General features: G+C 43.4%; 1 protein-coding gene across 1 annotated transcript in view; it reads right to left on the bottom strand.

Moving 5' to 3' along the window:
- Window positions 1-23,975, bottom strand: part of LOC124591983 (GPI inositol-deacylase) — a 173,336-nt gene that overhangs the window by 21,124 nt on the left and 128,237 nt on the right. The window contains exons 13-14 of the mRNA XM_047131785.1: window positions 2,194-2,726; window positions 2,012-2,113 (exon numbers count right to left, since the gene is read on the bottom strand). Of these exons, the coding sequence (XP_046987741.1) occupies window positions 2,012-2,113; window positions 2,194-2,726 (635 nt within the window). The remainder of the gene's footprint in view (window positions 1-2,011; window positions 2,114-2,193; window positions 2,727-23,975) is intronic.

Below are 23,975 nucleotides of genomic sequence, written 5' to 3'. Positions count from 1 at the left end.
ATCCAGTTGTGTAGCACCTTGCCCAACACAACATTCTTCATTTTAATGACTTCTTCACAGCCTGTGCCATTTGAATCTTTCCTGCCAACACCAGCTTTTCTGAATTGCACACGTGGAACTCTCCCTGCAATATACCCTTTGTTCCCATAACGCTTGTGGCTTCAACCTTTATTAGTCATTGTCCTTCAACCATCTAGCCCCTTCCCTATTCCCACTCTACAACCAACTATTCAGCAAGTGCACTTCTCTCCTTTTCTGCCAACCCCCCTTCCCTCCACCCTGCTGTCCAGCCCCCCGACTGCATGTAACTGCCCTACAATCTCTCCATCTCGTCCCAGTATACTCCCACAGACAGCTGTTCTCCCCCCACCCATACCCTGCTCTCACTCCCCTCCCCATCCCAGCTTGCTTCTTCCGTCGTGCTCGGAGTTTGGCCCTGGTAGCCAGAGACAGTCGTCGTGTGTGTGAGCTGCATTTGCATGAATGTGTGTGTGTATGTTGTCTGTTTAGGAAGAAGACCTTCTGGCCGAAAACTTACTTGCTTAGTACTCTTTTTGTTGTGCCTGCCTGCAACTCAACATCTTTGCTATGTGATGAGTAGCAATCTTTCCTTTTCATAATATTGTCATTATTCCAACCTGGATTTTACATGTTTAAATCTGTAAATAGATTATGCACCTACACAGAGTATTTTTGCTTAGATATAGTAATAGTTTCAGCAAGACATACCTTTTTGATTGGCTCACAGACTTATAACCTGAGCCATATTCTTCTTCAACAAAGAATGTCAAAGAGTCTCTTCAGAGCTTAGAACAAATCTGGAGACGATGGTGACAATATGGAGCGAGACGAAGGCCCATGAGACACTGCTTAAATTAAACTTCAAAAACAGTGGCTGGAAAATTTTGATGTCCAAGTACTAGTCTGGACAACAGTTTATTTTTCATTAACAGTTAAATTTTTGCTCTTGGGAAGGAGAGACTGGTTGGGATAACTTTTCCATTGCGCTTACGGCTGACACTTACTACAGCTAGAATTATGGAATGAATCCAAGTACGCCTTGTAATGGGAAACTATAATTGTAGTTTTCTTGGAAAGTTATACATAATGGTCAATTGGAAAGTAGAGCAATTGATATTACTAGAGAAGTATGAAAGCCAAACTAGGAGTGACGAATGATATTTGGGATTTATCTGGCAATAATCAATGAAGAAGAAGAAGAAGACAAAGATTTCACTAGCACAGGCTGGTTATGACCTCCATTCGAACATGTACAGGCTGTGCCATGTCTACTTGACCAACTCCTACAGCATTCATGAAATGACCATCCTACACCTCTCATTCATTTCTACAAAAAAGTTCTAATCCCCACCCATGAAAAGGAGAACACATGTTAAGTTCCTGACCCTCAGATAGTGCACCAGATGTTATGCGTTAAGTCCCAAGCATATCCCATCTTGTGGAATGAGAGGAGTAACCGTTGTCAGAGATCTGTTATTTAGGTGGGGACATTCAGGTCCATCTGACCCTCTTAGTGCTATGTGCCAGAATCATGTTCCATTCTTTCTCCTCTCCTTGTTTCATTGTTACCAAAAATTTAAACACAATGCTACACTCTCCACACATTTCTCTATATCTCCCACCTACACAAAATATGTCAGAGTGAAAGTAACACTTGGACTTCCATTTGGTGTGAATTAAGAAAACCTTCTTGATTTAGGGAGCTGAATTAGGAACTTCATAGCCAACAATTGTATTTACATTTTAGTAGTGTGATGGTTTTGGAAAAATCTGTGCACTGCATGGTGCCAACATTCTAAAACCAAAGCAGACTTTTTCCTTTTGTGTGTGACCTCTCAGGATCATAACTGTATGATGAATGCTGATACAACAGCAGTCACTTTATTTACTTAAGATATATTTCTGACTCATATCAGTGAACTATTAAACAGTAATCTGGTCTTCCTGTTTTTTACAACTATGTAATATTTAACTAGTTAAAAATACTTACAAATTATTTTTTGGCACATTTGTCTGCCACAGAAATCCTGCACAAGTACAGAGAACAACACTTAAAGGCAGTGATGGATCAGGTTCCAGTCTTCTATTATACCTACATTAAAGGAAAAAGCTATAAGAATACAACAAAATATTGCATTATCAAGTCCATAAACATTATTTTTTTGTACAAACCTGTAATTATGAGCCCACACTAGGGCACTGGGCACATTAAGAGCACACACTGTGAGCCAGATTATAAAAATGGTAAAATTAAAATGGAGTGCAGAAAGAGAGTTGTCACTGTCCTTGCTTTCCTTTGCATCTGGAGTTGCTCCCTGTTCTGTTTCATCTTTTACTTTGTTTTCTTCATTACCATTACTTCCACACTTCTCATTTTTCTTCTCATTGAGGTCATCATCCTGGGCAGCATCATTATTAGTAACATCATTATTAGTAACATCATTATTTGTAACATCATTATTTGTATCATTTTCTTTGTGCTCTATTTCAGGAATTTTGTCATCATCTTTCCTAGTGTTCTCCAAAGCAGTTTTATTCTCTTTATTCTTTTTATCTTCTATATTGTTGTCCTCTTCCTTTTCTTCTTCCTTGTTCCTGTCTGGCAAGTTCTGTTTCTTTTTAGTAGCACCTTTCAAAGTTTTTGCAATGAAATGGAGAGACATTCTCACAAGTTGCTCGAGGTAATCTTCATACATTTTGCACAACTAGAAAGAAATGGGGAAATGATAGAGACACAACATTGATATATACTGTTGAACTGTCCATATTTCTTTTTTACATCTTAGTAGTACTAAGCATTTAAAATTAAATTTATTATTCACTGATTTAATGATAAATCATGATTTTAAAGATTAGGATTAAAGAAATCATTTGATTTTATCAGAAGGCTGCTTTACATGGCTGAGAGTTACAAGGAAAAATCAGTTGTATAAAATTGGTGATTAAATAGGTCTCCTAAAAAAAAATCACAATCTTTTTATCTAACTCTTTAGACTTCAATGATAAGCACTGTACATCCATCATATTATAAATCACCCTTCTAATGAAGAAGTGACCATACCTGACACTCTGAGAACACACATCATGATGCAAATGACATGCAACAAGTGCTGAGGAAACAGATCAATCATTCAAATGACTCCATGTGGAAAGCTGATGACTGACATGATTTTGGGAAAAAAAGGAAGAACACACAGTTTGTCAAAAATACAAAGTTCAGCAAAGAAATAACTGGACTGGTTTTCAACAGACAAACAGTGTGGGCCCAAAGGTCAAATGGTGGAGTCTTAGACATAAAAACTGATCGCCGGACGCCACAGAACGAAGTCTGACTCATTCACTGAAGATGGCCAATAAAACCAACTGCCCCTGAGAACGCTGCACAATCTGGCTACACTGTAAGATGTGGAAGTGTCAGGAGGAAGTGTTATCTGCTTCTGAGATGATGTGTTGTGTGAGCCCATGGTTTAGTGGTAATCACCGTGCATTTGAACGTATAGTCGCGTGTACGTGTCCAACTGTAATTTTTTTTTTTCTTAACCATATTTTGACCCTCATCTAAAGTTATGACTCTGATGGAACATCGAAAATAATTCGCTTCACATTCTACCCACCAGAAATAACAAACACTTCCAGAAACAATTCCGCACGACACCATGTTCCTGCTTCGTGATCAGAGCAGCTTACACTTGAGCATTTCCTCACGCTGCAGCGGTTACCGGCCACCGGCCAGACGCCACCTGCCACCTGAGATTGGGTGCCACCCAGGTGAATCAGCGCTATGCTGTCAGTGTATATATCAACTGTCATTTTCGAATTTGAAGTTCTAGTTATCATTTTGCAGTTAAGCACTGGATTTTCATACTCGAAAATCATTAAATACGGTTAAGCATTGTAAAATTGGGTTGCATTTGAAAAAAGATGTAATATCCGCACCACAATATTTACTTTTGGTATAATAGGGGGGTGAATGCAGAGGAGGCAGCACGAAAGATTTGAACTGTGTGTGGAGTGAGAGCTTTTGGGAAAAATACGCCAGAAAAAGATATTCTTATTTCAACAGAGATCATTCTGGCATGAATGATTTTCCACATTAAGGAAGTCTCGACTACTGATATACGTGATGGATTACCATTTAACCACTTTGCAACATTTGCATTCAACAGGCAAGGTTCAGAAGCCTGGTATAGGAATACTGTATTCTCTAATTCGAAACAACAAAAATCAACGGAGTGACTATTATTGCAGTTTCGCTTGAACGTCATCAAGTTCGTCATTGAGCATTCCTGTGCAGTACTGTTACTGGTTACGAGCTATTATGCCTTTATCATTAAGTTCCTAAAAAGAAATGAGAGGTTGAGCCCTACCAAAAGACATAAACTCGAGCAAAGAGCAGTGTAAACGTAATATTTTCCATCTGATAGCTCCAAAAGTGTGTTCTGCACTACAAAGTCTTCCCCAAGGATGTGTCCATCACAGCTGGAATTTGTTGCCAATGATTGAGACACTTTTTGGCCACAATATAAGAAAATCGACAGACAAAACTACACCACGTTTGCTACTGCACGATAACGCACTCTGTTGATTTGAGAAACGAAAGTATCCGGGAGACTGATGGGGAAGTCACATTGCTACTGCATGATAACGCACTCTGTTGATTTGAGAAACGAAAGTATCCAGGAGACTGATGGGGAAGTCATCTCTCAGGCACTTGTATTGATAGGTAAGTCATCTCCCAGGTACCTGTCCCTCTTGTCGTATACTCATAATCTTTTACCTTTCCCACTCTTTATCGATCAACCATCAAGGCAATTCATTTCTAGACGAAAATGCTCTTCACATTACACTGGTTTAATGACATCATTAGAACCAGTAGATTTCTAAAGGCATAGAATTTGTAAACTACTTTAGCACTGTCAGCCTGTTTTGTATCTTGTGAAAGGATATACTGTTGCTGATTAATTTCTCTTTGGTGATTACTGTTGTATTAAAATATTCACTGTACTAATACAAATTAAATTCAACTTACAACAGAAACATCATGGCGGCAGTCTATTTTAATAAAGTGTTAAGTGCCTGTAAGACGATTGTGCCTATTTTAACATGAATTAGTAGGACATTACCGATATTTGGCTTCGAAAATGTCTGTACTTACTTCATGTCCTGTATCATACTCAGGTATTATGAAAATGTGACAGTTTATGGACAAATTAAGTATTCACAACAACAAAAAATATGTCAGCAGAAAACAAAAGTACCATTATGAATTTTGCAGTACCATAAGGTTTCTGTTGTGATACGAAGGGGTACTGAAAGTAGCAAGACAAATTTTGCTCGAGCGTTGTCTTGTGATTCCCTTATTGTGTTTCTATTTGCCTGCTTGTATCTTTGCTACAAAAGAATTCAAAATCTGACTTTAAGTGAGTTTCAAAAGGCGAATCAAGGCATCTTGTACCTTGTAGGCAAGCACGTTACCATGGAGCTAGCAAAGAAGGGCAGTGTATTTGTCTTACTTAGTGGCCCACTAGTTGCTTTGATAGATATATGGCAACAAAAGAGACAAGAGTAGTTGTATTTCCCATGGCAAATGACTTTTGTGGGCTGAAAAGCATTAACTGATATCCTTATATCACATCTCAGAGAAAGTCACACACATTATTCAATTGAAATGATATGATGATACCAAGTGAATTTAGCAGGATAGTTCTGTGCCATCAAGGAAGGAACTCGTCAGTCACAGAGTTGCCCAGCATATTCTGCATTGTTGCCAAGTTTTAGTTATACTACCAGGAAGGATACAAGCTGGTATTGTCTGTGATTGACCTCGGAAGTGAGTAAAGCTTCGTCTCAAAGTTGTGGATGGCAAGGGCTTGAATATCCCATTATATGTGAATGAGTCTTATCCACATTTCTGTAAGTAGGTTTAGGGACTACAGTGCAATTACTTATAGTACATCAATGCACTGAGAGCAAACAAAACATCATAAATTAATTACTGCAACAATTATTTGTGTTTTACTGTCTTAATCAGACTGAAACCTTGAAAGCGTATTCACTAGACGCAATTCACAATTTTGGAGATTTTACAGTAGTTGAGTTGTCAATATATCTTTGCTATACAATATTGTTATTGAGATCACTGTCATTGGCACACCCTCCAGAAGACAGGCATGAGCTGGCTTCTTGTTGTCTGCTTTTCTGACAGATATTCTGCCATTGCTCAAAACATGAAGACTTAAAGGTGAATTTGAATATTCCATATGGCGAAAATCTGACGTTTCTCTTCTTTCAGCTCTGACATTCAAACAATAGTTACAATAAGCAGCAGAAAAGTGCCTGTGTACCAACAATTAATAATGCACTCATAATTAGTGGAATCTGACAAACTCCATCTGTCATCTGATAATTGTGAAAAAATACTTTTTTCACCTGCACAGTGCCACAGTATGACCTCAAGGCTATTGTAGGATTCCTATACTTAATTTTGTTGTGATCGTTTTCAGTGACAGTAGAGTAGGAGCGAAACCATCTGACTTGAAATGTACTTTTCCAGCGGGATATGAATCTTTGGCTACAGTAGCAGTAGCACATCCAGTGAGGTATCAAGAATGTGAACATTCACTCATTGCTGTATTATGGGCTAGGGCAGAAAGAAGCAGGTTTTCCACAGAGTATACAGTGAGAGACACTGTAATTAACGCATAAAGTAACCATCTGGCAAACATAAATTTTCCTGATCGCTTTCACTTATTAAACATGAATTGTTCAGAAAATTACAACTATATCTAGTGAAATGAGTAGGTTAATGCAGCTCCTGTCCATCACTATCACTGAGTTGCCAAACATTTTCCGAGTAGCACTTAAAATAAAATTGTGTGTGTGTGTGTGTGTGTGTGTGTGTGTGTGTGTGTGTGTGTGTGTGTTTTCATGTTCATATGTTCATGCACAATCTGAATCAATACTATTAACATTAGAGAGACAAGCAACAATAAATATTGCAACAAATATAACTAAATTATTTTAATGCAATGGCGAGTTTCTACAAACTGAATTATTATCCAACCCATGTCCTACATATTACATTAAGTAAGTAAGTAAGATATATCAACTCCATAATCTCATTAGCAGAGACAGTGCGCTCTTGTTGTTGCAGCCCATGACAAGTGCAGCAATTAGCAGTGCCCAATGCCGCCGTGATTTGTTTAAGTTGGCTGAGGGCCGCTGCAGCAGACACTTTGCCATAAACAGAAAGAAATCACCTTGGCTCTGTCTGCTGTGAGCGGACATCACTGCCTGGATGTTCTTATAGTAACCAACATGAGATTCTACTCACAGGTGCCATGGAGCAATTGGAATGGGTATCATGCCATTAGTCATCAGAATATTAACCAGTGATGAAATGTCCAGTGTGCACTCTATTTTAATCCCAAGAAAATAGGAACCTCCTCGGAAAGTAATGTAAGGTGATATCAAAATTTATCTAACACACAAAAATTAACTGCAGGGCTTTCATGCACACAGTAGTAGGACACAAGGAAATATTATGCTTTGGAAGCGTTTACTTCATTTTCTCCTCTCATATCAATGCCCTTGTTTTAGTATGAAGTGAGAAAATAAACACAAAAAACTAAAGCTTCTGAGAAGGATATAAGCCATTTTCTCTTTTTGTTTTAGTATCAAGTGAAAAAAATAAACAGTTTAGGCTTCTGAAGCATTAATGACACCAGATTCTTATCATAGGCTCTATTGGAAATGCAAAAAGCAGGGAGCTCTTCATTCTTTTGTCCAACAGTCTGTTTCCTTTCATACATTACTACCGCTCGCAGATTCTTATTTAAGGACTTGCAGGCATCAAGTTCTTCAGCAGAATGAGCCTTATGTTATTGTGCTTACTACGGTACGGACAAAATGCAACAAAGATGAGTTCCCCTATAGTAGCGACGATATTTGCACATGTCTGTATTCAGCAATGACTGCCAGCTGCCACAAGACTTTATAGAATTCATGTGGCAGGCAACACAACTATGAGTGCACTTTACACTTCATTCTCTATGTCATCAGGAGACAGACGGAAACGGCAAATCAACGTCACTTTCCACGTCATATTCAATCCAAAATGAGAATGGAGTAGTTGAGTGTTCTAGCAATTGCACTTTGATAATTCCCATAAGAGTATTCCAATAGCCAAAAGAACCTGTAAGTGTGAAAACATCGGGAACTGCATGAATATCAAACTGCTAGAACTCGAGACAATACGTGGACTCTTCCAATAGCTGGGTAATCTCTTACTGTTATTTAGGGTTCCTGTCCAAGGCATAATGCAAATGGAACTTCACATTTATGAGGCGCTTTCTGCAATTCTTGACAAACATCAGCAACTTGTAATCACTGAGAGTAACAACTGTGTGATGATACTGGTACAGGTTGTCAGCGGATATGGTGGTGTTATGCTGTCAAACTGCTTACAGTAATGTTAATGGTGGTGACATAATCTAGCACTGACTACCTAAGTAAAGACAATGTGGTGGTGTCGTGTCCGCAGCTCGTGGTCGTGCGGTAGCGTTCTCGCTTCCCACGCCCGGGTTGCCGGGTTCGATTCCCGGCGGGGTCAGGGACTTTTCTCTGCCTCGTGATGACTGGGTGTTGTGTGCTGTCCTTAGGTTAGTTAGGTTTAAGTAGTTCTAAGTTCTAGGGGACTGATGACCATAGATGTTAAGTCCCATAGTGCTGAGAGCCATTTGAACCATTTTTTTGGTGGTGTCGTGGTTTTTTTTTATTTGGCATCAGCTTGAGTAATCTGATTTAACGAACGTAGTACTCCATTCACAAGTTGCTAATGATGCAGTATAACTACAGGGATCATTGTGCGGGTATTACATTAATTTTGCAGTTAATTGCTTGACAGATATTACCGTCAGTTATGCAGCTGAAATGATTCACTACACAGGTACTCTATGTTGCACCTGGTTAAGTGATCAGCTTGATGCAATCCTGCTTCTACTGTTCTTAAAAATTTTAATATTGACCATTCATTATTTGACTAAATATGCGCTACAATCTGATTCACATGTATATGACATGGGTTAGCACAAAGCAATGACTAAGGAATGGATGCCGTTGAAGTCCCGTTACACTGATGGCATGACAAATGTTTGCAAATCACCTTATTGCCTCAAGAAACAATTGCATCTTTAACATCGAAGGGAAGATGTCCACACTGTCACAGGGTGTTGAAATACAGCAACAGATAAAAATTTGTGCCCCACTGGGGTTCAAACCTGGACCTCCTGCTTACAAAGCAAGACGCGCTGACCACTGCACTGTGTCTACAGTGGCCAGCCTCCCTGCAGGAACTATCTAAATATGCTCCTCGTCAGACACAAATTCCCATCTTTTCCACATTCCACATATGCGGTACCCCCATCCGTTATTCCACTTGCTCGCAGCCACAATGTATTCCCGCGAATGTTCAGATGATGATGTGCGTCTAGCACTGAAAACTTTCGATGGCCCATCGAGACCTGAATAATTATACAGGATGATTCAGGAGGAATAGTAAATATTGTAGGAAGTGGTAGTATAGACAAATTGCAGAAAAAATGCCATATAACGTGTTCAATTTCTACTGAGGACTTACAGCTGGGTTCAATGCATTTTCATTTTGTTTGTTGGTCCTTACAGAACCCCGTTGTCTACACTTCCTTGAAAATAAGCTGCCAGCATTACTGGAAGAGGTTCCTTTGGCTACAGGAATGCGTATGGTCATCCAGCACGATGGGGCTCCTGCACATTCTATTCGTCAGGTGACTCATCATCCAAACATAATATTTCCCGGAAGATGGATCAGTAGATAAGGGCACTTTTCTTGGCCACCAAGGTCCCCGGACCTTATCCCTTTGGATTTTTGCCTGTGAGAATGGTTGAAAGGTGAAGTCTACATAGAAAAAGTAAGCCCAAGAGCCGATTTGATCATTTGGATTATGAATAGTGCAGGCCTCAAAAAAGAATGCAAAGACAACGTCAGAAGAGCTACACGTAGCGTTATCAAGAGAAGTCAAAAGTGCATTGAAGTCGTTGAGACAAATTTTGAAAATGAACGTCCTCATTTGCCTTTGCTTTGAGTTTGTTAAGGTTATGTAATAGCAGCTGTATCTCTGTACTCAATAAAAAGTGGACATATTTATATGGAATTTTTTTATGCAATTCGTCTATACTACCACCTGCTAGAGTATCTACTATTCCTCCTGAAACATACTGTATATGCATATATGTGTGGTGTCTGCTCTTTTGGACATGTCTGAAAGAAAAGACACCATAAATGTGAGCTTGACCCTGGTCAGACACAAATTTTCATCTGCCACTGTAGCTGTGACAGCCTGGACATCTGTCCTTCGATATTTAATTGATTAACAAGGCTGTCTCTTTCGATTTGTAGTGTCCATTCTTCTGGACATGTATGAAAGAACAGACACCAAGCATGCATGCGGGCGCGCGCGTGCGCGCCCACACACACACACACACACACACACACACACACACACACACACACACACAAAATTCTATCTTAAGATCTTAAGTGCTACTCAGAAAATGTTTGTCAACTCAGTGATAGTGATGGACAGGAGCAGTATAACCTACTCATTTCACTAGATATAATTGTAACTTTCTGAACAATTCATGTTTAATAAGTGACAGCGATTTGGAAAATTTATGTTTGCCAGATGATTACTTTATGTGTTAATTTCAGTGTCTCTCATTGATTACTTTGTGGGAAACATGCTTCTTTCTGCCCTAGCTTATACTACAGCAATGAGTGAATGCTCACATTCTTGATACCTCACTGGATATGCTATTGCAACTGTAGCCAAAGATTCATATCCCGCTGGAAAAGTACATTTCAAGTGAGATGGTTTCGCTCCTACTCTACTGTCACTGAAAACGATCACAACAAAATTAAGTATAGGAATCCTACAAAAGCCTTGAGGTCATACTGTGGTACTGTGCAAGTGAAAAAAGTAGTTTTTCACAATTATCATATGACAGATGGAGTTTGTCAGATTCCACTAATTATGAGTGCATTATTAACTGTTGGTACACAGGCACTTTTCTGCTGCTTATTGTAACTATTTTTTGAATGTCAGAGCTGGAAGAAGAGAAATATCAGATTTTTGCCATATGGAATATTTGAATTCACCTTAAGTCTCCACATTTCGAGCAACAGCAGAATATCCGTGAGACAAGCAGACAACAAGAAGCCAGGTCATGCCTGTCTTCTGAAGGCTGTGCCAATGACAGTGATCTCAATAACAATATTGTATAGCAAAGATATGTTGACAACTCAATTACTGGAGAATCTCCAAAATTGTGAATCATGTCTAGTGAATAAGCTTTCAAGGTTTCAGTCTGATTAAGACAGTAAAACACAAATAATTGTTGCAGTCATAAATTTATGATATTTGTTTGCACTCACTGCATTGATGTATTAGAAGTAACTACACTCTAGTCCCTAAACCTACTTACATAAATGCGAATAAGATTCATTCACATATAATGAGGATATCAAGCCCTTCCCACCCATATCTCTGAGGCGAAGCTTTAGTCACTTCCGAAGTCACTCACAGAACCGATCAGCTGATATCCTTCCCAGTAGTGTAACTGTAACTTGCCAACAATGCAGAATATGTTTGGAAAGTGTGTGACTGATGAATTACTTCCTTGATGGCATAGAACTATCCTGCTAGATTCACTTGATATTACCGTCATTTCAACTGAATAATGTGAGTAATTTTCTCTTGAGATGTGATGTAAGGATATCAGTTAATACTTTTCAGCCCATGAAAGTCATTAAACACGGGAAATAGAACTACTCCTGTCTTTTCTGTTGCAATATATCTAGCATAGCGATTTCTGGGTCATTAAGTAGGATGTATACTGCCCCTCTTCGCTAGCCCCACAGTAATGTGCTTGCTTACCTGGTACAGGCTGCTTTTGTTCACCTTTTGAAACTCGCTGAAAGTCAGAGTTTGTAACAGAGATACAAGTAGGCAAATAGAAATTCAATAAGGGAATCGTAAGACAATGCTCGAGCAAAATTTGTCTTGCTACTTTCAGTACCCCTTAGTGTCAGGGCGAAAACTTTATGGTACTGCAAAATTCATAATACCACTTTTGTTTTCTGGCAACACATTTTTTGTTGTTGTGAATACATAATTTTATCTATTAGCTGTCACATTTTCATAATACTTGAGTATTATGAAAAGTCGGTAATATCCTACTAATTCATGTCAAAATAGGCACAATCATCTTACAAACACTTAATTCTTTATTAAATATAATAGAAGGAAACATTTCACATGGGAAAAAATATATCAAAAAACAAAGATGATGTGACTTACCAAACGAAAGCGCTGGCACGTCGATAGACACACGAACAAACACAAACATACACACAAAATTCTAGCTTTCGCAACCAACGGTTGCCTCGTCAGGAAAGAGGGAAGGAGAGGGAAAGACGAAAGGATCTGGGTTTTAAGGGAGAGGGTAAGGAGTCATTCCAATCCCGGGAGCGGAAAGACTTACCTTAGGAGGAAAAAAGGACGGGTATACATTCGCACACACACACACACACACACACACACACACACACACACACACACATCCATCCACACATATACAGACACAAGCAGACATATACAGAGGCAAAGAGTTTGGGCAGAGATGTCAGTCGAGGCGGAAGTGCAGAGGCAAAGATGTTGTTGAATGACAGGGGAGGTATGAGTGGCGGCAACTTGAAATTAGCGGAGATTGAGGCCTGGTGGATAATGGGAAGAGGGGATATATTGAAGAGCAAGTTCCCGTTTCCGGAGTTCGGATAGGTTGGTGTTAGTGGGAAGTATCCAGATAACCCGGACGGTGTAACACTGTGCCAAGATGTGCTGGCCGTGCACCAAGGCATGTTTAGCCACAGGGTGATCCTCATTACCAACAAACACTGTCTGCCTGTGTCCATTCATGCAAATGGACAGTTTGTTGCTGGTCATTCCCACATAGAATGCGTCACAATGTAGGCAGGTCAGTTGGTAGATCACGTGGGTGCTTTCACACGTGGCTCTGCCTTTGATCGTGTACACCTTCCGGGTTACAGGACTGGAGTAGGTGGTGGTGGGAGGGTGCATGGGACAGGTTTTACACCGGGGGCGGTTACAAGGGTAGGAGCCAGAGGGTAGGGAAGGTGGTTTGGGGATTTCATAGGGATGAACTAAGAGGTTACGAAGGTTAGGTGGATGGCGGAAAGACACTCTTGGTGGAGTGGGGAGGATTTCATGAAGGATGGATCTCATTTCAGGGCAGGATTTGAGGAAGTCGTATCCCTGCTGGAGAGCCACTTTCAGAGTCTGATCCAGTCCCGGAAAGTATCCTGTCACAAGTGGGGCACTTTTGTGGTTCCACTGTGGGAGGTTCTGGGTTTGAGAGGATGAGGAAGTGGCTCTGGTTATTTGCTTCTGTACCAGGTCGGGAGGGTAGTTGCGGGATGCGAAAGCTGTTGTCAGGTTGTTGGTGTAATGGTTCAGGGATTCCGGACTGGAGCAGATTTGTTTGCCACGAAGACCTGGCTGTAGGGAAGGGACCGTTTGATGTGGAATGGGTGGCAGCTGTCATAATGGAGGTACTGTTGCTTGTTGGTGGGTTTGATGTGGATGGACGTGTGAAGCTGGCCATTGGACAGGTGGAGGTCAACATCAAGGAAAGTGGCATGGGATTTGGAGTAGGACCAGGTGAATTTGATGGAACCAAAGGAGTTGAGGTTGGAGAGGAAATTCTGGAGTTGTTCTTCACTGTGAGTCCAGATCATGAAGATGTCATCAATAAATCTGTACCAGACTTGTGCTTGGCAGGCCTGGGTAACCAAGAAGGCTTCCTCTAAGCGACCCATGAATAGGTTGGCGTACGCAGGGGCCATCCTGGTACCCATGGCTATTCCCTTTAATTGTTGGTATGTCTGGTCTTCAAAAGTGAAGAAGTTGTGGGTCAGGATGAAGCTGGCTAAGGTAATGAGGAAAGAGGTTTTAGGTAGGGTGGCAGGTGATCGGCGTGAAAGGAAGTGCTCCATCGCAGCGATGCCCTGGACGTGCAGGATATTTGTGTATAAGGGAGTGGCATCAATGGTTACAAGGATAGTTTCCGGGGGTAACGGATTGGGTAAAGATTCCAGGCGTTCGAGAAAGTGGTTGGTGTCTTTGATGTAGGATGGGAGACTGCATGTAATGGGTTGAAGGTGTTGATCTACGTAGGCAGAGATACATTCTGTGGGGGCTTGGTAACCAGCTACAATGGGGCGGCTGGGATGATTGGGTTTGTGAATTTTAGGAAGAAGGTAGAAGGTAGGGGTGCGGGGTGTCGGTGGGGTCAGGAGGTTGATGGAGTTAGGTGAAAGGTTTTGTAGGGGGCCTAAGGTTCTGAGGATTCCTTGAAGCTCTGCCTGGACATCAGGAATTGGATTACCTTGGCAAACTTTGTATGTGGTGTTGTCTGAAAGCTGACGCAGTCCCTCAGCCACATACTCCCGACGATCAAGTACCACGTTCGTGGAACCCTTGTCCGCCGGAAGAATGACGATGGACCGGTCAGCCTTCAGATCACGGATAGCCTGGGCTTCAGCAATGGTGATGTTGGGAGTAGGATTAAGGGGTTTTTAAGAAGGATTGAGAGGCAAGGCTGGAAGTCAGAAATTCCTGGAAGGTTTGGAGAGGGTGATTTTGAGGAAGAGGAGGTGGGTCCCGCTGTGACGGAGGACGGAACTGTTCCAGGCAGGGTTCAATTTGGATAGTGTCTTGGGTAGTTGGATCATTAGGGGTAGGATTAGGATAATTTTTCTTCGTGGCAAAGTGATACGTCCAGCAGAGAGTACGAGTGTAGGACAGTAAATCTTTGACGAGGGCTCTTTGGTTGAATCTGGGAGTGGGGCTGAAGGTGAGGCCTTTGGGTAGGACAGAGGTTTCGGATTGGGAGAGAGGTTTGGAGGAAAGGTTAACTACTGAATTAGGGTGTTGTGGTACCAGATTGTGTTGACTGGAATTTTGAGGTTTTGGAGGGAGTGGAGCTGGAAGTGGGAGATTGAGCAGATGGGAGAGACTGGGTTTGTGTGCAATGAGAGGAGGCTGAGGTTTGCTGGAAAGGTTGTGAAGGGTGAGTGAGTTGCCTTTCCGGAGGTGGGAAACCAGGAGATTGGATAGTTTTTTGAGGTGAAGGGTGGCATGCTGTTCTAATTTGCGGTTGGCCTGTAGGAGGATGCTCTGAATAGCCGGTGTGGATGTGGGAGAGGAAAGATTGAGGACTTTTATTAAGGATAGGAGTTGACGGGTGCGTTCATTGGCTGAGTTGATGTGTAGGTGAAGGATTAGGTGGGTGAGGGCAATGGATTGTTCAGTTTGGAACTGGTATAGGGACTGATGGAAAGAAGGGTTGCAGCCAGAGATGGGAACTTCAAGTGTGAGGCCTTTGGGGGTAATGCCAAATGTCAGACAAGCCTGAGAAAATAAAATATGCGAGCGTAATCTGGCTAGGGTGAAGGCATGTTTGCGGAGGGAATGTAAATAAAACTTAATGGGGTCGTTGTGGGGGTGTTGTGAGGGTGACATGGTATTAGAAGGCGGAAAGTGTAACATGAGGTTGAAATGAAAATGAAAATAACAGGAGAAAGTAACTGGAGATCTGTTGTGAAAAAAGGCGAAAAAGTGTTGGTTAAAGCTGGGCTATGTTGATCCTGTGGTGAACTTGGGTTGGTAGACAACGATGTGCACAAAGGTTAGGTGGTTGTGTTGCCACCAAAACACGTTAAAGGATGGAGAAATTTGGGAAAATTTCGAAGAAACTGCGTGTAAATGTATTAAAATGAGTGGTTTTGTGGTGGCAGATTATGAAAATGGGGCTAACAACTGTCTGGCGAAGAAATAATGACGTTAAAACCCGTGGGAAGCGGCTAAAAATTATCAGTGATGTGCGAAAAACGGAAATGGAAATAAAGTGAAAGTTATCAGAACTAGACGAAATGGTTATTTAATAGGTGAAAGGAACTGTTTGTGGACTAGAAACGGTGGATTTTATAGCAGCGGTAGTGTTGAAAGCGGAAAAAAATTTTTTTGGTTATGGTTTGGAAGTGGGTGATGTATTGTTGAGTATATATAGGCGGGATAAAATTGTATAGTAGATTACGTTAAAAAGGAGGTGAATACAAAGTGAAAATACTGGCAAAAAGAAAAAGAGAAAATAAGACGTCAGAAAAGATTTCGAAATGCAACAGTGACAATAACAAACGTAATTGTTGGGTTCAAATTAATGATAAAAATATAATAGAAGGAAACATTCCACTTGGGAAAAAATATATCTAAAAACAAAGATGATGTGACTTACCAAACGAAAGCGCTGGCACGTCGATAGACACACAAACAAACACAAACATACACACAAAATTCTAGCTTTCGCAACCAACGGTTGCCTCGTCAGGAAAGAGGGAAGGAGAGGGAAAGACGAAAGGATATGGGTTTTAAGGGAGAGGGTAAGGAGTCATTCCAATCCCGGGAGCGGAAAGACTTACCTTAGGGGGAAAAAAGGACGGGTATACACTCGCACACACACACATATCCATCCACACATATACAGACACAAGCAGACATATACAGAGGCAAAGAGTTTGGGCAGAGATGTCAGTCGATGCAGAAGTGCAGAGGCAAAGATGTTGTTGAATGAGAGGGGAGGTATGAGTGGCGGCAACTTGAAATTAGCGGAGATTGAGGCCTGGTGGATAACGGGAAGAGGGGATATATTGAAGAGCAAGTTCCCATCTCCGGAGTTCGGATAGGTTGGTGTTAGTGGGAAGTATCCATACTAATAATAATAATAATAATAATAATAATAATAATAATAATGATGATGATGATGATACGGTCAGACACGAACATGTGACGATACGTTTTGAATGCATGGGCTCACGCAACGCGACAGCATCGTGCAAGTAGACCACACTTCCGCCTGACACTTCGACATCTTACAGTGTTGCCATACTGTGCAGATGGCCGGACTTAGTGTTGTCAGGGGTGGTTGGTTTTATTGGTCACCTTAAGTGAACGACTCGGACTTAGTGTCTGTGGCGGCCGGCTGGTAGTCAGTTTTTATGTCTAAGACTGTACACTGCCAAGTCATGTGACATTCCTCTCTCCACTCCCATCACTCATTGACCTGCCAACCCCTCACTCAGGCTGTGGCCAATGTTCATGTCACACAGTATACCTGCAGCCTGTCGAAAAACATGCTTAGCATTTTGGGAGAGTAACAGATCAATGTGAAATTTTTAGTGAAACTTTGAAGTCTGCCACAGATGCTCATTCTTAATTGAAATAAAGGTATGGTGATGAGTGTCACTAATGCAGTCAAGTTTTTGAGTGGTTTAAACAGTTCAAAGAGGAACAAGAAGAGACTGAAGACGAGTCACATTTAGGGTGACCCTCAACATGAACAATGGACAAAAATATTGAAAAAACTGGAGATTGAGTCCAAAAAGACTATCAGTTGAGTATTTTTGTCACTGCTGACAGTGTAAGAATCAACAAAGAAACACAGTCTGGCAGACTTTACCTGAACATTTTCACATGGGGAACAATCTGTTCAAAAATGGTATTTAAGGACCGGTACCTGTTAAATTGCTTTCAACCTATATTTACATCTCATAGAAACTCCGCAAGCCATCATAAGATCCCTGCCAGAGGGCACCACATATGACTGCTAGTCATTTCTTTTCCTGTTCCACTCGCAGAGTGAGGGAAAAAACAACTGGCTGCAAGTATCCATACAAGCAGTAATTTCCCTCATCTTATATTCATGGTCCTTACACTGAATGTACATTGGTGGCAGTAGAATTGATCTGCAGTTGGTCTCAAATCCCAGTTCTCCAAATTTCTGCAATAGTGCCTCATGAAAGGAGTGTCATCTTCCCTCCAGGAATTCCCACTTGAGTTCAAGCAGCATATCCATAATACTTGCATACTGAACGAATCTACTGATAATAAATCTAGCGGCATGCCTCTGAATTGCTTAGATGCTTTCCTTTAATTTGACCTGGTGGTGATCCCATACATTTGAGCAGTTCTTAAGTTTGGGTCACACTAGTATTCAATGTGCAATTTAAAGATAAACTATATTTTCCCAAAATTCTTGCACTAAAATGAAGCTGACCATACACCTTCCCTACTACAGTCCTTACATGTTCATTCCATTTCATATCGCTTTGCATCATTGTGGCTAGATATTTAATTGACTTGACTGTGTCAAGCAGCATTTTACTAATGCTGTATTCAAACATTACAGGATTGTTTTTCCTACTCATCTACATTAATTTACTATTTTATATATTTAGAGCAAGTTGCTATTCATCACACCAACCAGACATTCTGTCTAAGTCATCTTGTATTCCCTTACAGTCACTCAGTGATGACACGTTCCCATACACCACTGCAACATCAGCAAACAGCCGTAAATTGCTGTTCACCCTGCCTGCCACATCATTTCTGCATAAGAGAATAATAGTGGTCCTGTCAAATTTCCCTGGGGCACTTCTGAGTATACCTTTGTCCTCAATGAACACTCGCTGTTGACAACGTACTGGGTTCTACTACTTAAAAGTCTTTGAGCCATTCACATATCAGGAACAGTCTGCAGTGGTGTACCATGTCAAATGCTTCCTGGAAATCTAGGAATGTGGAATCTACCTGTTGCCCTTCATTCATTGTTTGCAAGACATCATGTGAGAAAAGGGTAAGCTGAGTTTCGTGTGAGCGATGCTTTATAAATCTGTGCTGATTTATGGACTGAAGCTTTTCGATTCCCAGCAGGGGACAGGGTGTTGTGTGTCCTTCATCATCATTGACACGCAAGTCACTGAAGTGGCGTCAACTGAAAAGACTTGCAATATGGTGGACGAACCCCCAAGGGGAAATCCCAGCCAATAAATGCCATACGATCATTTCATTTCATTATGCACCACTTAGAGAATTCCTTCCTAGGAACCCAAGACTCTAACTTTTGAATCAGAGATCACATTTGTAGATGACGCTTTTATGACCTGATGCAAAGGCACTTTGTTCTTATCATTTCATAACTTGGACATCTTGCTCTCTGATCTGTTTCATGTGGTTCTTTTTTTGCTTCAGTGAGTCTCTTTCCTGAACTTTTACATTCAGCTCAGGCCCAGTAAAATCTGCTGCCAATATTAAACACCCAGGTGCAACACTTAACCCATGCATCAATTCAGCTTATCTCCCAGTAGTCATTTACCAACACAGGAGGGCGTATTGCATGGATCATTATGTGAGTACTCCCACATGAACTACAATTATCAAATGGTAACCAAGGGCAGATTTGACCACCCAGTGGTAGAACATACTGCTCAGCTCAATATGTTGTACTTCAAGGATTGCTTCCCAATCTGTACCATCAGAGTTCACCCATAACAAAAACTTTTCTAGGCTGCATGAGTGACATCTGTCCCTCCGGAGTGCACCCTTCAGTCGCACAATGCTCCTGGCCCCAATCAACAGTAGACCATATCCACCATGTTACTCCATCCATGTTCCACGACATATCCAGTCTCTCCCCCCCCCCCCCCCCCCCCCCCTCCTGCAGTAGCCACCAGAAAGATCGTGGGAGGCACACATCGGCACGGCGCGTCACGGACGGTAGTTGCCGCAAGTAGAGTCCCGTCCACCAGAGGGCACACGAGAATTCGGACGCGACCTCTGCCGGCATAACAACAACAACAACTCCGACAGCACGGGCCATGCCCAGTCAGTTAACATCGGGCATGCCTAGGACACTGTCCCGGTCTATGCTAAGTGAAGTGTGACGTAAACGTGAACGGTGTTACTACACAATTGGCGACGAGTAGGGTTGTTCTTTCGCGTGTTGCGTCGTTGTTCCGGTTTCGCAGCTTCTCCTCGGCATGGAGGATTTAGTGCAGGTTTTGGTTGAGCAGCAGACGGAGCTCATGGCCACCATGAAACAAGTGCTTCCGGCGTTGCTCTCCATGCCGTCTGCTCCAGCGCTGTTCCCTCCTCCCTTTCCCCCATATGACGAGACGGCGGAGGATTGGGACGCATATGAACATCGCCTTCGGCAGCATTTTCAGGCGTTTCATGTTGCCAATGCGGAGGTATGTTGTGCTCTCTTCTTGTCTTTGATATCTCCCTCGCTGTATCAAGTTTTGCGGCAGCTAGCGCCGTTGCAGGAACCCTCGTCCTTGTCTTTTGACGCATTGTGTTCATTGCTGTCTTCATATTATCGCCGCCGCACGCATGTTGTGGCGGCTAGGGTCGAGTTCTATCAATGCAAGAAACAGCCCCATCAGTCTTACCGGGTGTGGGCCGCTACCCTGCACGGTCTGAGTCGCAAGTGTCATTTTGTCACGGAGCAGTCGCGAGAGTCGTATGCCCACGTTATGGTACGTGACGTCATTGTTCGTTCGGCCCCTGATAGGGAGGTCTGGCTACGGGCTCTGCAGTTAGAAGACCCTTCCCTCGAGGAAGTCCTGTCCATTGCTCAATCGTATGAAGTCTCTCACGCCGCAGGTCAACAGCTGGAAGCGTGGTGCGACGTCGTGGCGGTTCAGGGCGGCGCGGCCGCGTCCACTGTGGGATGGACGACGTGCGAGCGGTAAAATCCAGCCGTTACGGCCGCTCCCGCACGGCGCGTAAACAGAATTCCGGCCGCCGGCCCCTGTTGCCGTCCTGTGCGTCGTGCTATATACATCATGATCGGTCAGAGTGCCCCCAGCTTTGGGCCGTTTGTCGCAAATGTAATAAAAAAGGTCACGTTGCTAAAGTTTGCCTCTCAGCCTCAAAAGAATCGAAGGAAGCAGGTACAGAGGACATGGACGTTGACATTCAGGAAGTTTCATCGGGCCAGGCTCCCGACGCATCGGCACGCAAACTCTTTATCGAGGTGTTGGTTCGGTCGTGCCGGTTACAACTGCAAGTAGATACGGGCGCGGCAGTTTCGTTGTTGAATGCACAAACTTATTCCGACCTTGGATCACCCCCGTTGGTGGCGGTTTACCGGCGTCTATGTGGTTATGGTAAACAGTTCATTCCCCTACTGGGTCAATTCACTACTGACGTGACTTACAAATCAGTCACTTGGGCTATTACTTTTATTGTTGTCAGTGATGCAAGCTCCGCTAACCTTTTGGCCTGGATGCCTTTCAAGCTTTCGGTTTTTCTATCGCTGACACCATACAGTTGGCCTCCGAAGACGTTCCCTGTCAATCATTCGAATCTTTGATCTCAGACTTTCCAGATATTTTTGAGGAGGGCCTGGGGCGTGTTTCAGATTTGGAAGCTCACTTAACGTTGAAGGCATCGGCTCGCCCGCGTTTTCTCCACGCGAGGCAGATTCCCTTGGCTCTCCGCCCTCAAGTAAAGGAAGAGCTAGACCGGCTGACAGCCCTAGGAGTCGTTCTTCCCATTTCTTCTAGTGAGTGGGCTTCGCCCTTCGTTATTGTAAGGAAGCCCTCGGGAAAATTACGTCTTTGTGGAGATTTCAAGGCCACCATTAATTCCCAATTGGTGGTGGACACCTATCCTTTGCCTTGTGCTGATGAATTGTTCTCCACCATGGCGGGAGGCCAATATTTTTCGAAAATCAATCTTTCGGAGGCTTATCATCAGATACCACTTGATGAGGACTCCAAACGGCTGGCGGTCGTCAACACCCCGTTTGGCCTTTACCAATACCAGTGGTTGGCCTTCGGAATATCCAGTGCCCCGGCGATATTCCAGCATTATCTTGAGCACGTCAAGTCGACAATCCCTCATTGTATTAATTACCTGGATGACATAACTGTCACAGGCTGCAGCACGAAGGAACACTTGCACAACCTTCGCACCCTCTATCTCAAATTCAGGTCTGTGGGCTTGCGTTGCAACCTGCATAAGTCAAACTTCTTCCAACCGTCCATTGAGTATGTGGGCTACACCATCTCTCGGCACGGCATCCAGCCACTAGGTAGTTTGGTCCAAGGTATCGTCGACCTTCCTCGGCCCACTTCGCTGAAAGAGTTACAAGCTTTTTTAGGCAAGATAGCCTATTACCACCGGTTCATTCCCCGGGCTTCCACCATAGCCTGCCCCCTGTGCTGCCTTCTGCGCAAGGGTGTTCCTTTTGATTGGTCGCCTGCATGCGAGCGAGCGTTCACCTCGTTGAAGGGCCTCCTCACATCAGCGCCTTGTTTGGCTACTTTTGATCCCCATAAGCCGTTGGTCCTGGCTACAGATGCTTCACAGTATGGGGTGGGGGCGGTCCTGGCCCATCGCAACGCAGATGGTTCCGAGCAACCACTGGCGTTTGCGTCTAAAACTCTTAGTCCCGCGCAGGCCCATTACTCCCAGGTGGAAAAAGAGGCTTTGGCCATTGTCTACACTGTTACCAAGTTTCACCCTTTCTTTTATGGCACGAAGTTTCAGTTAGTCACTGACCATAAGCCGTTAATATCGTTATTTGGCCCCGCCTCTCAGATTCTGGATAGGGGGCGGCCCACAGAATACAGCACTGGGCCTTGTTCCTCTCTAAGTACCATTATGACATTCATTTTCGCCCTACCGGACAGCATGCCAACGCCGACGCTCTTTCCCGTCTTCCAGTGGGCCCGGATCCTACGTTCGATCGAGAGGAGATTCTGTGTTTTCATTTGGATGTGGCGTCCCGCCAAGCGGTTGATGGCTTCCCGATCACTAGTTCTCGAGTCGCCAGGGAAACGGCAGCTGACCCAGTTCTCCGGCAAGTAGTTCGCCTCATTCAGCAGAGGTGGTCATCCTGCCCTCCGGGCCGGGCCTTGGACCCTCTTCATAATTATTTTATTCTACGAGACCGCCTCTCGGTCTTGGAAGGAGTTCTCCTTCTGGCTACCTATGATACCGCTCCTCGCGTGGTTGTTCCTGCAAGTTTACGAAGGGAGGTCCTCACGTTATTACATGCGGGGCACTGGGGTGTTTCCCGTACTAAAACCTTGGCTCGCAGACATGTGTACTGGCCCGGTATTGTCAGAGAAATTGAGCACTTGGTGGCTGCCTGTTTCCAGTGTGCGAGCCAACAGGTATCTCCCAGGGCAGCATTCTCTTCATGGCCGCCAGCAACTCAAGCATGGGAACGTGTTCACATCGATTTTGCGGGCCCGTTTCTCAATGGCTTTTGGCTCATTGTCATTGATGCTCATTCCCGATTCCCATATGTGGTTCGCTGCTCCTCAACCACTTCAGAAGTTGCAATCCAGGCACTAGCAAAAATCTTTTCTGTGGAAGGTCTGCCAATCACCCTGGTCTCGGACAGTGGACCGCAGTTTATTTCGCAGACCTTCCAGGATTTTTGTAGGCGCTTCGGTATTCGGCACTTTGCTCTCCCCCCTTCCATCCACAATGGAATGGGGAAGCCGAGCACATGGTGCACACATTTAAGATGCAGATGAAAAAGTATGTGCACGAATTTCCTGCGGAGCAAGCATTGACGTTTTTCCTGACGGCATACCTGACCACACCAATGGGAGAACGCAGCCCCGCAGAGCTCCTCCATGGGCGTCAACCTAGGACTCTGCTGTACCTCTTCCGGCCTGGTCCTCGCCAGTCTTCGCAAAACGGAGTACCTGGCTTTCCACTGGGTATGTCGGTCTGGGCCCATGGGTTTGGTCGCAATCCACGTTGGATACCGGCGGTGGTCCTGCGCCGAAATGGCCGCCGGCTCTATACCTTGCAGGCGGGGGACCGGGTGGTACGTTGTCACCAAAATCAGCTACGTCCATGTTTGGGCACCCACCCTCCGACCTCTCGGACACCGGCTTCCCCATTGCCGGAACCTGTGTTGGTTTCGCAGGGGACGTTACCGCCTCTCCCCGCTGTGACTGCCGCACTGCGATGGTT

This window comes from Schistocerca americana, chromosome 2 (genome assembly GCF_021461395.2).
Source record: "Schistocerca americana isolate TAMUIC-IGC-003095 chromosome 2, iqSchAmer2.1, whole genome shotgun sequence".
In the NCBI taxonomy this organism is placed as follows: Eukaryota; Metazoa; Arthropoda; class Insecta; order Orthoptera; family Acrididae; genus Schistocerca; species Schistocerca americana.
The sequence above is the reverse complement of the archived record's forward strand: the minus strand, read 5'-3'. Positions and strand labels throughout refer to the sequence as shown.